Source organism: Arvicanthis niloticus, chromosome 1 (genome assembly GCF_011762505.2).
Source record: "Arvicanthis niloticus isolate mArvNil1 chromosome 1, mArvNil1.pat.X, whole genome shotgun sequence".
In the NCBI taxonomy this organism is placed as follows: domain Eukaryota; kingdom Metazoa; phylum Chordata; class Mammalia; order Rodentia; family Muridae; genus Arvicanthis; species Arvicanthis niloticus.
Window position 1 is genome coordinate 137,155,042 of NC_047658.1, and position 16,270 is coordinate 137,171,311.

General features: G+C 35.4%; 1 protein-coding gene across 6 annotated transcripts in view; it reads right to left on the reverse strand.

Annotated features, from left to right (window-relative positions):
- Brd10 (bromodomain containing 10) overlaps positions 1-16,270 on the reverse strand; it is a 79,087-nt gene that overhangs the window by 39,559 nt on the left and 23,258 nt on the right. For 4 of the 6 annotated variants that reach the window (XM_034505237.2, XM_076918995.1, XM_034505230.2 and 1 more), the window contains exons 2-3: positions 15,010-15,210; positions 266-1,683 (exon numbers count right to left, since the gene is read on the reverse strand). In XM_034505237.2, the coding sequence (XP_034361128.1) occupies positions 266-1,683; positions 15,010-15,210 (1,619 nt within the window). Of the gene's footprint in view, positions 1-265; positions 1,684-2,048; positions 2,172-15,009; positions 15,211-16,270 lie in introns of those variants that run through there. The other 2 variants (XM_076918996.1, XM_034505245.2) reach the window with 2 other exon arrangements.

The following is a 16,270-nucleotide window of genomic DNA, read 5'->3' on the forward strand; positions in this document are numbered from 1 at the left end:
GACATCATTTACAAGAAAAAATAAAAGTATAATATTCATATGTCAAATTGAGAATTATTCAAACATATTATACTAATTAATTTTTTGTGAGTATATAGAAATCTCACCTGTCCTGGGTTTTTAACCATGTGGAATAAAGCTTGACCCTCACCCATGTAAGTACACATATTCACTTCATTCTATCAATCAGAGCTTCCATGATACAGAATTGAAAGAAAGTATGAATTACACTTAAATGTAAGTCTTGCCCATTAAGTAATCTTACCAGATTTGTGCTTCTTGTGTTTTCCTTTCTTTTTGATGATCAATAATTTATTCTGGATCTCAGGTTTGTAAGACTTGAAGGGAAGAGAATGAAGACCTTCACGCTTTCTTTGTAAATTTTCATTCAAAACATCTTTCAATTTCTTTTTTTTCTTTTTCTTCTTTTTTGCCCTCATTTTAGTTAGTTTGAGTTTCTTGTGGCTCTGCAGTGAGTGCTCTAACAATATATCCCGTACAACTTTGTGGCAGTTAATGTCTAGATGCTCAATGTGACTTCCATTTATATGAATTTGGCAAGATTTCAGAGCATTTTCTTTCAATGGATTGGATTCTGTCTTTATTTTGGAAGCTTCACTGTATTTTTCCTGATTTTCTATAAACCTTATTTCACCTGGACTGAGTGGCTCTCCAAAGCCAGTAACTTCTCCTGGACTTCTGGGTTTCTGCAAATTTTCTTTACAACAATCAGTTTTTTCAATTTCACAAGGCCTGTGAACTTTAATGTCACAGTTGGATTTTACTTCCATTTCAACAGTGATGTCATGATTATCAAAGTTCATTTTAGCAGGACAACAGGCTGGATCAAAATCAATTTCCTGCTCTTTCTTGAAAGCCAAAGACAGGCCTTCTCTATTACATCTGTGTTCTCCGTTACTTGTATTAACATAGTCACACTTGAATTTCTCCAGTTTAATCCGAGGTACTCTTTTTACTTTAATGGGTGGAACTGGAAATTCTGGGGCCTGAAAGGGTCTTTGTTTATAAATGCGCACATCTGCACCACAGAACTGAGGAAAATGTACATAAGCATTCTCCAGATAATCATAACCAAGGATAACTTCCCTGCACTCATGAATAGGTTGCCCAAGCACAGCATCTTGAACTTCTTTCTGTGTTTCATACACAAAGTCACAAAGTCCTTTAAGTAGCCATACTTTCTGGTAGAAAGGTAGCTCGTGAAAAGGTCTTTCTTCCAATGGATTAACTTCTCCAAGAACCTTAAAAAACTGAGGACACAAGCCAAGCTTCTCAGCACAGTTATCGGGGTTCTCAGTCTGCCCCACAGCAGTGTACCACTGCTGCACTTTCTGTCTCAGCACTGCTTCCCAAGTCCTATAAGGCAAAGTAGGTCTTCGATGTAAGGTAGGTCTGCGATGGGGAGGGCTTAGTAGAGAAGTCATTATTTTAGATAGAAAGGCATTACACTGAGGCATCAGAAGACAGCGTTCCAGTTCATAAAAGACAATTTCTGGCAAGTTTAGAATCTGTTGGGCTAAACAAAGGAAATGCCCAATGGCTGGGATTTCCCACATATTCTCCATGCAGGCTGGAGCTGCCTGAGCAAGGAGCTTTCTTTCCCACTCTTCTACTTCCTTTTGGCAAGCTTCTTCTGCTTCTTTTTTTTCTTGCTCCCGAAGCCTAAACAAAATTGAATACTACTATTACTTAAAGACAGTAGCACAAAACACTAAAATTTAAAGTTATATTTATCCTCAGTCATAAAGACATCTGTTCTACTTTTCCACATCAGTAAAAAGTGCCCCATTAAAAGTATGTTGTCCCTCAATTCCCTTAAGGAGATACATATAGCCCTATATCTTCAGTTTTACTAAAGGAGAACTATCACTAACCCCATCTCCAGGGTGAAATTTCATCTTACAACATATATCTACTTTAGCTAATAAAACACAGTGAACTTTGAGTGTAGTTATTTCTATACTATGACTTCATATAAAAGCAAAAAAAGTTTACATTTTTACATTATTCCATTTCTAAAAACTTACAGTAATGGGGCTGTGAATAAAGACAGTTTGTAAGAAGTTCTGAGTTTGATCCCCATTACTGTATAAAAATTGATGCTCAAGGCCATTCTTGGCTATATAATCAGTATGAAATCAACCTGGAATATGAGAAATACTGCCTCAAAAAAAAAAAGAGAAAGGTTATGGTAAATAACAACAATAATAAAACAACAATAAAAATGATTTAAGCAAAAGTTATATGCTTGTTATTGTTACATGGAGCTTTATTAGACAAAAAATAGACTATAAAGAAACTGTAGGAGACATTAGTAAAGTGCCTGCTGCATAAACATGAGGTTGTGAGTTCAGGGTCTAACACTCATGCAGAAGCTGGGATCAGTGCTATGTACGCATTGTGAGTCAGTGCTTATGTGTGGAGGGTGAGGGGTACAAGGAGCTAACTTGAAAGTCCTGCCTGAAAAAAATTAGGGGACAGAGATAGAGAAAGGCATCTGATATTGAATTCAGGTCTCTACACACGTGTACTTGCAAATACCACACACCCACAAATACATGTACACACACCACAAACACACAAAAAATTATATTATTTATATTAAAAAATTATATAGACTGATAAGCCTCTATATAAAATGAGTCAAGATGCCCATCACAGATAAACAGATAAGGAAAAATGTGGTAACAGACATGACGTATTACTTAGACACTAAAGGAATTATTTTCTGTTATTAGCAATATGGATGGAACTGGAAATAATTATGTAAATAAAACAAACCATAATCAGATGACAAAGGTTACAAGTTTTCACTGATTTGTAGAAACCAAAAAGTCAATCTAATAGAAGAACCAAGTGAAACAATAATCACGAGAGACCAGCAAAAAGGACTGTAAAAAGCAGCCAGAAAATACCAGAACACAGACAGGAAGAATTAATTCCAAGTTTCAGCAACTGTAATCTTTTAAGATAAAAATACAGTTAAGAAAAAAAAAACTACATTGACAAATATCAGGAGTTTCTTTTATAGACTAATCCTGTTTTATGGTTTTGGCTAAGAATTCACACTATTATCCCACTTATATTAAAAATGGAATCAGTTATTCTTATTTTATGGACTTAGTTTATTAAGTAAGATTTATACAGATACCTCCATTAGTGATTTAGTATGTGCATACATTTGGCCATCCCAAGAATGTTAAATATTATAACAAAATTCAGCTCTTGAGGGCTAGCAAGATAGCTCAGAGGATAAAGCCACTTGTTGCCAAACCTGATGACTGAATTTGATCTCCAGGACAGAAGGAAAGATTCAACTCTCACAGGGTGTCCCCTGACTTCCAAATACATGCTATATGCAGGTATAGGAACAAACATAAATATATCAAAAATTTAAAAAATTTCATGATATTATATCTAAAAAAAAACATAAACAAAAGGCTACTCCTTCTAAAATATCTTTACAGTTTTGAAGAATTTTATTTTTACTTTGTGGGAGGTAGCAGTAGTATCATATTGGTAGATTTTGGCTTCATCCATTTAAAAAGATGCCAGTCTCAGTGGTTTCACCTTGATTACTGAAAAACAGAGGAAAAAAAGGGAAAGAATGTATTCACAGACTGAACTGTTCACTTTAGCAGGTCAGGCCTAAAGTCTACAGGCTGGCAGAATCCATAAGCTTTTCTGTCTATGGTATTGTCAGAAAACCCTTAAACAATGGTCAGAAGCCCGGGACCAAAGCATCCATGATTCAGTGTCTAGCTATTCCATGTGTCCTTCAACATAAACTGTTTAAGTACTGTCCAGAAGAAACAACATACTAAGAAAAATAAGGATGCTATAGAGTATGTTAAAATTTTGACCGAGAGGATAAAGAAAGCTAAATTAAAAAACCAGGAACAGATTGTCAAGAGGGATGCACTGTTTATAATTAGCACTGAGGATATCTGAAAAAGTCATTTTATAAGCATTTAATTAGTTACCTTACACAGGGAATTTTGTTTCTTGGCAAAGGCATACATTGCCAAATAAAAAGCCCAGTGGCAGGGATGTGATACTTCTCTGTGAATTGTTGGTCAGAGGTATCCAGAGATCCTTAAAGCAATACACAGTACTGAATTGCTCTTGGTTGCCTATTAGAACTTAATGGTAAGCCCCTACTGCTGAAGACACCACATCCATAGGTCACAGGATATGGACAAACCAAGTTGGTACTGAGCAGAGAGCTTCATTCCTGATGGCTTTCATAGTACTGGAAGGTGTTATGTAAGCTGCTGGGTAAACAAGTCAACAGTCTCCCCCAGCTGAGAACCTGTGAACTATAAAAATAAACACTATGGTGAGATATGCTCATGGGTCCAATGGTGATACAACTGTTATGGGGATAAACACGTTCTGGTTGGGTTTAATCCATCGCTCTCTCTGGCCACAGATTAGTATTGCTATCAGACCTCATCAGAGATGTTTAGTGAATGATAGCAAAAACAGGAACTCACAACTAGTCAAAATGCAGAGAATACGTTGTCAATGGAATGCTCAAGCATGATTAGGACACTATATCACATCCCACTCCAATACTCAGGGACCACTGTAGAAGAGGAGTTGGAAAGAGCGACAGTAAGAATGAGGGGTAAGGGAGGACAGGATAACAGCAATGCTGTACTTATGAAGTCATTGTAGCGGTGGCTGCTGGCAAAGTCCCACACAATATCCAGCTAGTCAACATGTTACCATGAAGGGGAAAGGATTCACAAATTCTACCCATAACTGATAAGCTAAAGACAAGTGATGGTGCCACAGGGAGGAAGAGTCAGTTTTCTTAAAAAGTGTGGCCCTTGGTAGGTTGGCCATGCTCACTGGCTGCTGACATCCCCAGCAGTATATACATGGACAGCACGAACTGGACTCACTAAGTTATTCTGAAAAGAGACAGAATACATGAAAATGAGGGAAAAGCTTAACAGAAGTAAATTTGGGAGGAGTTAAAGGAGGAGTCAGGGTAAATAAACTACATAGAATGAAATTCTCAAAAAATTAACAAATATATCTTAAAATCAATCAAAACAAATCCAGAAATGATACTGATGTTAGAAATAGCAGACACTGTGATAGTAGTTATTGAAGCTACATTTTGACAAGGTCAAGTAGTTTACTTAAACTAGATGTATGTGGCACAAGCCTGAAATCCACAGCACTTGAAGACAAAGGCAGGTAAATTGCTACAAGTTCAAATGTAGTCTGGTTTATGATAGTGAGTTCCAGGTTAGCTAGCCAAGGCTATCTAGTGAGAGCTGGTCTCAAACACAGTAAACAAAACAGAACAACAGTAACAACAAAATTCATTTAACCAATCAACCAAACAAACAAACAACAAAACAATGTCAGGTGATAGTGGCCCACACCCTTAATCCTAGCATTTGGGAGGCAGAGTTAGGCAAATCTCTGAGTTCTAGGCCAGCCTGGACTACAGAGTGAGTTCCAGGATAGCTAGGGCTACACAGAGAAACCCTGTCTTGGAAACAAAACCCAAGACCAAAAACCAAAACCAAAAGCCAAAACAAATTGAACCTTTATTGATGAAAATTAAAATGTTTGAGATTAAAAAAAAAAAAAAGCACACTAAATGGGATTAACCGTAATTAGAGGTAACAAGAAAGGTCAGCGAATGTGGTGAATGTGAAACAAATCCAGAGGAAAATAATGGAGCATTTAATTAAGAAAAAATGTCATAGAAAGAAATTATACAAGAATGATTAGAAATAAACTGTTAATCATATGGGTAAATATATTAATCAAAAATCAGTGTTTAGTTTGGTGTTAAAATAAGATGGCTAAACTATTAATACAAAACAACATAGGCAGGGCATGAGGGAGGCAGAGGCAGGTGGATCTCTGAGAGTTCAAAGCCAGCCTGGTCTACCTAATGAGTTCCAGGACAGCCAGAGTTACTCAGTGAGATCCTATCTCAAAAAACAAAACCAAGTGAACCGGCGGTGGCTCAGCCTGTAAGGCGTCCGCCTGCAGAGGGCGCGGGTCCCTCCTCTCTGTGTGTGTTCGAATCCTGCTCGCTCCCACCTGCCTCCTCCCACGTCTTGTGGGAAAAGAAAAAAAAAAAAAACATACAATCCCCCAAATCATAACCAAAACAAAAAAGATGAAGCAGAAGAGGTCAAAATCAAGACAAAAGTAGAATATGCAACTTTTTCTACTGGTGGAAATAGTTCCAATAGAAGGCATTAATATATATTGCTATACTAAAAAGGGCAAGAAAAAGGTGATTCTGAATCTGGGACTTGAAAATAAGCTGTAATGAGACTGTTTTCTCTTCTCCCTCCCTCCCTTCTCCCCTCTATCTTCCTCTCCCCCTCCCTTTCTCTCTCCCTCCCTTCCTAAAATCATCTTGTTATTCATTCATTCATTTATTATTTTATGTGTATGTGTGTTCTGCCTACATGTACACCTGTACACCACAAGAGGGCACTAGATCCCATTGCAGATGGTTGTGAGCCACCCTGTGGTTGCTGGGAACTGAACTCAGGCCATCTGGAAGAGCAGCTGGTGCTCTTAACCACCTCTCCAGCCTGAGACTATTCTCATTTACTAGAAGCCTTAACAGTACTATATGACTTCATAGTCTACAAATTTTAAAATAAATCTTAAATCAAAAATTTAAAACCTAAAGATGAGCTAGGTCGTTATTTGAAGATCCTGTTTATCTAATTCAAAGTACAGATTCTATTGTTTACCAATAAATGAAGTTTCTCTAGACTTATAAACTAGGTTAAGCAGACTTTTCAAAATTCTGCTGTTAAGTATACAGAATTTTTTTTCATTTCCCATAAAATTTAATTAAACTTAAAAGGCTGTTGTAAGATCCTGTATCTGTTAGATTGTCAAACATTAAAAAAAAAGTGGTTTACTTACCAGGGTAAGTAAAAAGGGTTGTTTACTTGTCTCTGTGTTTGATTAACTTTTTCAGTATAATCTTTGATTATGAACTCACTGTAAAATCAATTAGTGGCTATAAAATCCTCTCAAATCCTAAGTCCAGAGATCTCTATGTAACTACACACAAGCAAAATTTAACTGCATTTATGATAAATTTCTAATTTAAAATCAAAATGTAAGGGCCTGGGACATGGCTTAGTAATTAAGCTGCCCTCTGTCATTCATTCATTTTATATATATATATATATATATATATATATATATATATATATATATATATATATATGCCCCCCCATCTCTGTCTCTGTCACCCCCACATTTAAAAGAAATTCAAGGCTGGCAAGATGGCTTAGCAACTAAGAGTAGTTGCTCATCTTGCAGGTAACACAGGTTCAGTTCCCAGTACCCACATGGCAGTTCACAAATGTCTGTAACTTCAGTTCCATGGGATCAGAAAGCCTTTTCTGGCCTCCATAGGCATCAGGTACATGTATGTTGTATATACATACATGCAAACAAAATATACACATAAAATAAAAATAAATGAAAAACCTAATTAAAACAAAACAAAACAAAACAAAACGTGTCATACTTTGTTTTTGCCCAAAGAATGAATTCACAGGCTGAGTATCTCTATTGGAAATGCTGGGGACAAAAAGTTTTGGATTTCATAGTTTTTGCATATACTTAAAAGTATCTTGCAGATGGAATCCAAATTTAAACATAAAATTAATTTATGTTCCACATGCATCATGTACATGCTGACTGAAGGGAGTTTTATGCATATGTAGCATTTTAATGAGGCCATGCACTGAATGCAACCCATATAAACTTTTTAAATTTGAGTGTAAATTTCATCAGGTGTAAAAATATACATCTGTGGTGTCATGTCAGACCTTCAAAGTATCAGATTCTGGGAGTATTAAATTTTTAATTTTTATTTGAATCCAGTATGCTCAACTCCTATGAAGAAACACCAAATACTAGAGTAGATAAGATAATAAAATAATAATAATAGTGATAATAACAATAATGAGCACCAAGTAGAGAAAGAGAATAAAACAGAATCATGGTATTCTAGAGGCAATACATAAATATCAATGAATTATTCTTTGTACTGATAAAGAAAAATTACATGTTTCTGAAGAGATGGAAAGAAAAGCAACCAATGCTTAGGAGATGAATAAAGGAGAAAATCTGAGCAGATGAAAAAAAACAAAACAAAACAAAACTATGGACTACTTTTGCCTAAATCAGCATTAAGGAGACTTTGGTTATTAGGTTATTGGCATGGTATTTTCTGAAACTATTCACTTAATGGAGACACTAAAGAATACATGTAGAATGATAAGAAGATGGCGTCTTCAGAATTCCATAGCAGGTTGGTGTAAGAGAGTGTTAAGTACAGACTTTACTTGGCAGACTAAAGTTAGCATCAATTGGTTACTCTTGGAAGGAAATTAATCAATGATACAATATATACATTCTGTTAGGTCAGGTCCCTAGAAGAGGCACCATGCAGTTGAAATATGATGCTGACAACTCTATATGCACTATGTACAGTTACTTAAGGGACACTGTTCACAATGCTACTCACCATGAACTGTATTTTCCAGGGGAGGATGCTAGAATCTAGTCTAAGACTTTGGCTTCACTAATGAGGGGTATAGAAGGTGGAGGGAAGCACACATTGCTATGGGTTTTTGTTTGTTTGCTTTCTTGTTTTGTTTCAGATAGGATCTCACTTATGCAGGCCAGGTTGGCCTGGAGCTCACTATATACTCCAGGCTAACCTTGACCTTGCAGAAATCTTCCTGGTGAGTACTACATTCTGGGCTTAAAAACTGGACTGTGGAGTTTTTCAACTGATTCTCAACAATGTGGTAAATAGGGAATGGGAGAGCCTTAGTATCTAGAGCTCTAGAGATAATGTATGTAATCTACCAATTTTTAATTTATCTAATATATATATATGAATGAGTGTTTTGCCTGTATGTATATGAACCTCATGTGTGCCTAATGCCTGTGGAAGACAGAAAAAGGCACTGGCTATCTGGAACTAAAATTACAGAGGGTTGTGGGCCTCCTCATTTGGGTGCTGAGAATTGAACCTGGGTCTTCCACAAGAGTAGCCAGTGCTCTTAAACACTGGAACCATTTCCCTCCCTCTCCCCACTGCTTTTAAAAGACAATGTAGCTCACAACTTTAATCCCAGCACTGGGGAAACAGAAGCAAGTACAGTCATAGTTCACATAGTAAGTTACTAACCAGTCAAAGGTACATATTGGTGTAGGCTATCTGAAGTTTTCCACATTTTCCTGATAAAGACAAACTTTTAAAACCAGCTCATCAAAAATTCATTGAAAGGCACAGTAGTAGAATAAGAGAAAGCTGGGCCCAACAGTTGAGAACATTGACTGTTCTTAAAGAGGTCCTGAGTTCAATTTCTAGTAACCATATGGTGGCTCACAACTATCTATAATAGGGTCTGATGCCATCTTCTGAAGGCTTGCAAGCATACATGCAGACACAGCACTCATACATTAAATAATAAATAAAAGAAAACAGTACATGGTTTTAGAATGTTAGCTCATGATTCTAACCCTTCTGTTTGGGGAAATATTAAAAGACTAAGAATCATAAAGCCCACAATTACTCATTTAAAAAGTTAAATGAACAAAACAACTGGCTCTTATGTTGTTTTTTACAGGTCTGTTTCTTACATTTACCTGCTACTGTATGAAATAATAACAAATTCTATAGTTATTTTAGCTATGAATAATTTAGAAAGAAAATTGCTAATGATAAATGGCTTTACTAAAAAACATCACATTTGAAAGTGTCACTAGTTTTACAAACTTTTAGTGAGTGCTTATTTTAAGTAAAGGAGGAAAAAAAATATAAATCCCTCTTTTCAAGAGTTTGTAATCCAGTACAAACACAGAAGCTTCCATTAAAAATTATCCATTAAGGAAACACTACAACAGAAGCAAACTGAAGGCATGACAAAGGGAAGCGAAGGTATTTGCATTTTAAAATAGGTAATATATGTTACATTTTAGGAACATTAACCACTCATAACAAATTTACCAGCCAGGTTTTTTACTTTTCTGCTAACAACAGAATCTCAAAATTAAAACCAAAAAGGAATTTAAAGTTCAGCAGGAAAGTTACAGAAGTCCTGTGTAGGATCAGACACACAAATATTTAAAAGAAAGAAGCACAAAGTAACCTAAATTATATCTATGTATTTCTCCAGGAAAATTAGGCTGCTAGTAGTATTTCACACTTCTGAAAACAAGAATCTAGACTAATCAGAAACTCCTACTACCACCACTGCCAAGATATATAGTCTCCTGTCTCAGCAGTTCTTCTTAAGAAATATATACCTGGTTACATGTCCTCACTTTAGATGCAAGTAGTTAGGAGAATATGAAGTTTTTGGCATTTGACCTGGATGTCAAGATTTGTATGGAAAATTAGTAAAAGGCAGGTTGGAGAGATGGCTCAGTAGTTCAGATGGCTCAGCCCACTGGCTGCTCTTCCAGAGGTCTTGAGTTCAATTCACAGCAAACACATGGTGGCTCACAATCATCTATAATGTGATCTGATGCCCTCTTCTAGCATGCAGATAGAATGCTTGTATACATAAAATAAATACACAAATCTTTAAAAGAGAAATTAGCAAAAGAATAAAAAGCTATAAAAATGCAGGGTGGTAACTGTCAAATATTACTGCTATTTTTTGTTAAGAGAATTTGAAAATAAATTATAAAGTCAGAATTTTTGTTTTACAAATATGTAGAAACTACTTACTGCTTTAATTGTGATTTCAAATCAAAAGATGAGTTAGTTCATACAGGTATGTGAAACAATGAATATTAAAGGATATAATTTCTGGTAATTCAAACATTAAGTTTTATAAAAAGTAAATATATGAGAGGACTATCATAACTATAGATAACATCATATTCTATGCTGAATAAGATGATGCATGCCTGAGATCTCAGCACTTGTCCCATAAGACAAAGAAACTAAAACAAAATTCTCTCTCTCTCTCTCTCTCTCTCTCTCTCTCTCTCTCTCTCTCTCTCTCTCTCTCTCTCTCTCTCTCTCATAAATTCTAGATTCACAGATTTTATGTAAGGAGAGCCATATGTACTTGTAACAAATTTTATTTTTTAAAAGTCTTTGACTTACTATATTGATGTTTTCTAAATCAAAAGACCCTCTCTGCACCAATTAGCACAAACAGCTTGCTGTCCTGTCATCATTTTCCTAAAGATAGCTAACTATAAATTTACCAGCTCAGCTATACCCTCAGCCCTCCATATAGTTTAATGTGTAAAACACACTAGAATGAGTAGAGCATAGATACTGTTAAACCAATAAAAAAACAATCTCCTTAGTTTAAGTGAAGGATAAATTAACTAGATGAAGTCAGAAATAAAAGACATACATAGATATGAAAGATACTTGGGAAATAAACTGGCATAATCTTAGGTGTATTCAAAATGCATGTAAGAAATATGAACATTTCTAGAATGGACTCCAGATTTCTAACGTGTACAACTCAATAGATGGTAGTATCATTCACAAAAAAAAAAAAAAAAAAAAAAAAAAAAAAAAAAAAGGCCCTGCAGTAATGTTGAGTCTTAAGAAGTAAGCCTGTACATTTGTAATTTTAGATATGAATAACTTAAAGATACTGTAGCAAGTATCTTTTGTTTGCCTCTACATTTACCCCACTCTTTGCTGTACAGATTATCTATAGACAACCTCATCCTCTAAGTGCCCTTGAGTTCAGTCAATGGAGACCTCTGAGAACTAATGAGAAAGTATTTATTTTACTCTTTTGGCTCCCTCCTTAGCTTGAGTTGAACCCTAATAGGAGATGTTACACTTTCTAAAGAATTTTTCATAACTCCTTCCTGAGTACCAGAAACTATTCCCTTAACAATTCTATGAAGCAGCAGGGAAGAAATGCTTCCAAATTCATTTTTACAAAATCAGTCTTACTCTGATATCAAAATTAATAAAAGGAAACAACAAAAAGAAAACTACAGGGTAACATTCTTGATGGACATATATGCTATAGTAATTCAACAAAATACTCAAATACCAAACTGATCAATTAATATGTACAATATATTTTATTTTATGTGTATGTTATTATATACCTATGGCATTATGAAGGCAAAGTTAATGTTATTTTCTTCTACTGTGCTCCATCTTATCCTGTTGTTTTGATTTTGTTTGTTTGATATGTCTGATATGGGGTCTCACTATGCAGTCCTGCTGTCTTTGAACTCTCTATGTAGAATAGGGTGGGCTGGAACTCACAGACATCCACTTATCTCTGCATTTCATGTGTTGGAACTAAAGGCATATGCCATCACACCAGGCATTTCACCTCATTTTATGGAGTAAGGGTCTCTTACTAAATAAAACCATGAAACGCTAGTGAGAAAATAATATTCTAAGTACACATTTTATGGAAGAGCTGTTTTGGTGATGTCAACCCAAACAGCTGACGACACACATTATCATTAAAGTCAATATAGTCTGCTAGTATAATATAATTTTCCTTTCTTGTTTTTCTGTTTAAAACTTAAAAGTGCATGTACATGTGTGTGTACACCTGAATGTGTGCATGCAAGTGTATGTGCAGATGTGTGCAGGGGAGTATGTGCTTGGTGAAATTAGAGATTGATATTGTATGTCTTCCTCTATCACCTTCCAACTTACTTTTCTGAAGCAGGGTCTCCCACTGAGCTTGGAGCTCACCAATTGCTTAGACTGACTGGGTAGTATAGCCATGAGATCCTCTTGTTTCTGCCTCCTAGTATTGGATGCGTGCTGCCACACTCAGCTTTTTATGCAGGTAGTAGGGATCAAACTTAGGTCCTAATGCTTTGCCAACAAGCACTTTACCCATTAAGCCTTCTCCCTAGCCCAGATTTGGTTTTATGAGACAGGATCATAACACAGACCAACATACACCATGTTGACCCTCAAACTTCCAGTGTAGCCAAGAATGATGTGAATTCTTGATCAGCTCCTTCCACGTGCTAAGACTATGCATGTACACTACCATGCCTGGCTAATTTGTACAATAATGAGTTAATTTTTATAATTAAAAATTTACAAGTATGCAGTACTTCTTCTGCCAGTCATATTTGTCTGGCAAATGACTTACATCTTGAGTATATAAAGAATTCTTAAAATTAAATTAGAAAACATATGGGAATTGGGTGTGGTGGTGCATGGCTTATTCTCCTCTTTTTATTTGTGGCAAGAGTACACGTAAACACATGTAAGGCTGAAAGAAAAGATGATTTGGAACTATTTGTAGCTTCTTGCTATACATTCATACTTGGGATGCTTTAAATGTTTGCTATCATCTCAATACCTTTATTTTTAGACAAGTTCTCTGTCTCTTCTCATTTTCAAACTTAGTTTCTTTGCTATTCTGACTTTTTGCAAATCATACACAGGGTAGTGTACTGCTTAGTAACACAGGCTCAAAAACTATGTGACTTTGAGCAAACTACTTTACTTTCTGTGACTCAGGATACAAACTGATTACACATGTTGAGACCTCAGCCTGGCTCACTAAATACTACACTCAAAAGTTTTCTTCCTTGTTAATACAGTGTCATTCCGACTGTGTACGGCTGGTCTCAAACTCACAGACCTGACTGAGTCCTGAGTACTGGGATTAAAGACAAGTGCTATTACACCCAGCTATGCCTTTGCTCTACTTCTATCAAGGAAGGTATAAGGTCTTGTTAGGCCTTCCAAGAGCAATCTCATCTCTCTCTGCTCTTGGTAATTAGTAATGAAGCCACTGTCTTCCACGAGCCTGCCAATTTTTTGACTACTCCATTCCAATCAATTTATGCACTACTGTCAGGTTAATTTTAATTCTTTCTAAAAATCCCCATTTCCTATAGCAGAAAAACTTTCTGGGGCTCTGTACAAGTGGGCTCTGTACAAGACACAACTGTACTCATAGTTGTGTCTGAAATGAATCACTGCTAAAAAAAGTTAGATTGCTAAAAGTATCATGACTGAGTTTTAGCCATACAATTAGCAAAGCAAGTTACATTTATTAGTATAAGAGCAACAAAATGGTTTAAGTTGCCTTCAACTAGCACTAGCAAATTCTAATTATATCAGCAAATATTCCTAGTATAGTTTGAGATTTGATTTTGTGTGAAATCACTACTCAATTACAGAAATGAGCTTCACTTACCTCTTGGGGCTCTATTTTGCTTGTTACAAATAAAACATTACATAATGCCATCATTCTATGCTCCTGGGCACAAAAAGGTACCCGCTAACTGAGTACAAAACTCCTTTCTGAAGAGTCTAGAACAAGCAGTTATCCAAGAAGTTAATAAATGAAGGAGATGGCAGAGATAGATTTATGTCATTCTATTTTTTAAACTTTAATTTTTTTATCTTATGTGTATGGGTGTTTTATGTCTGTGTATTATTATGTACATGCTTGGTAGCTTTAAGAGGCCAAAAGAGGGTGTTTGATTCCCTGGAACTTAGAGTTGAAGAGTTGTGAGCTACCATGTGGGTGCTTGGGAATTAAACCCAGGTCCTCTGCCAGATCAGTAAGAGCTTTTAACTACTGAGCCATTATGCCAGCCCCTATGTCACTCTTGAATGTCATTATTTCTGGAGTTGGTAGTAATTTAAAGGTGTGTGATTCCATTCTAAAAATACTAGTCTGTATAAAAACTGCTGTAGTTTTAAGTTACCCTGAAATTTCTAGAAAATTAAAAAATGTTTTTTAAATATTATTTTTGTATAGTGTCAAAATAATTGTTTTACAATTTAAGACTATACTTTAAAACAAATTTCACTGTGATCCAATAACAATTCATATTTTGTTGACAGTACACTACTACTAAATACAGAATCCTACTAAAACGGGACCAAAAATGTGATATTGGCATATAAATGGAGCTACACTTTTAAAAGTTATACTTGTAAATCTGAACATTAAACATTTTGACATTTACCTTTTTTCTTCTTTTGCTCTCAGCTGTTCTTCCTGTCTCAAAACTTGAACCATTATAGACTCAAAAACTCCACTTGTCAAACCTGCCAAACTTCGAGGTGTTGACCGACGCCTTGTTGACGTACATGCAGTTCCCTTCTCCTCCTCCAATCCATAATAGCCTCTAGATGTAACTGCTATCGTTGTCTTTTCTCTCAAGTGCCTTGGAGAAGAATAAGTCAATTCACAAGGTCAAATCTTCTGGATAAGCAACACACCCTTTCAACTAGTACCTTAAGCAGAATTTCTTTTCTGTCTACATACAAAATACTTAGTCAAACCTTTCTTTGCCATGTTTGAGTTTTATCTTTTCCATACAAGATTCTAACTCTTTCATAAAATCCACTGAGGGACAGTACCTCTTCTACATTTAAAAAATATAAGCCTGAAGCATTCACACTAAGGACTAAAACACTAATTGTTTAACAGAGTTTTGTTTGAAATAGAGATCATATTGTTTATTAATGTATGAGAAAATGTTCAATGATCTAAAACATTTTGAGAAAGAAGATTTTTGATACATAAATACTTTGGGGAAATTATTAACAAGTGCAGTATTACAATATATAGCAATTATATTATATGGGCGGAGAACAAGGAATTATAAGGCCCAAGGAAAACAGCCGCCTAGCAATAGCAAATCATGAATGGATGATTAGAAGTTCATTTTAATGTGTTTTTACAAAGTGATTAATTACTTATCAATACTAATGAAAGAAAATATTAATAGAAATATGAATGAACAATGTAATGAAACCTGACTTCTGACTGAAGCATAAAAAGAATTTTAACTCTAGAATTCTTTTACAATCTCAATGCAAATGTGTCTTTTACAATATTTTTATTAATTTATTGAGATACTGGTCTAATGCTTAAAAATAGTATCTCAGCAGTTCACTTAATTATTCACAAATCATCATAATGAATTTGAAACAACTAAAAACATTTACAATACACCTAAGGATGTAGTTCAGAGGTAACAAGTGTTACAACCCTAAGATTGATCTACAATACTGTCAAAAAGCAGGGGTGGGGGGGCCCAGTAAGAATATATTTACCCTGGAAAAGAAAACATTATACTGACCTTGCAAAGTTTTAAAGGCTAGTCCAACTACTGATTTTTAGGACTGTATTCATTACATAAACAGCAATTATAACAAATTTTAGGCCTGGTAGTAGTGGAACTTGCCTTTAATCCTAGCACTTAGGAGGCAGAGGCGGGC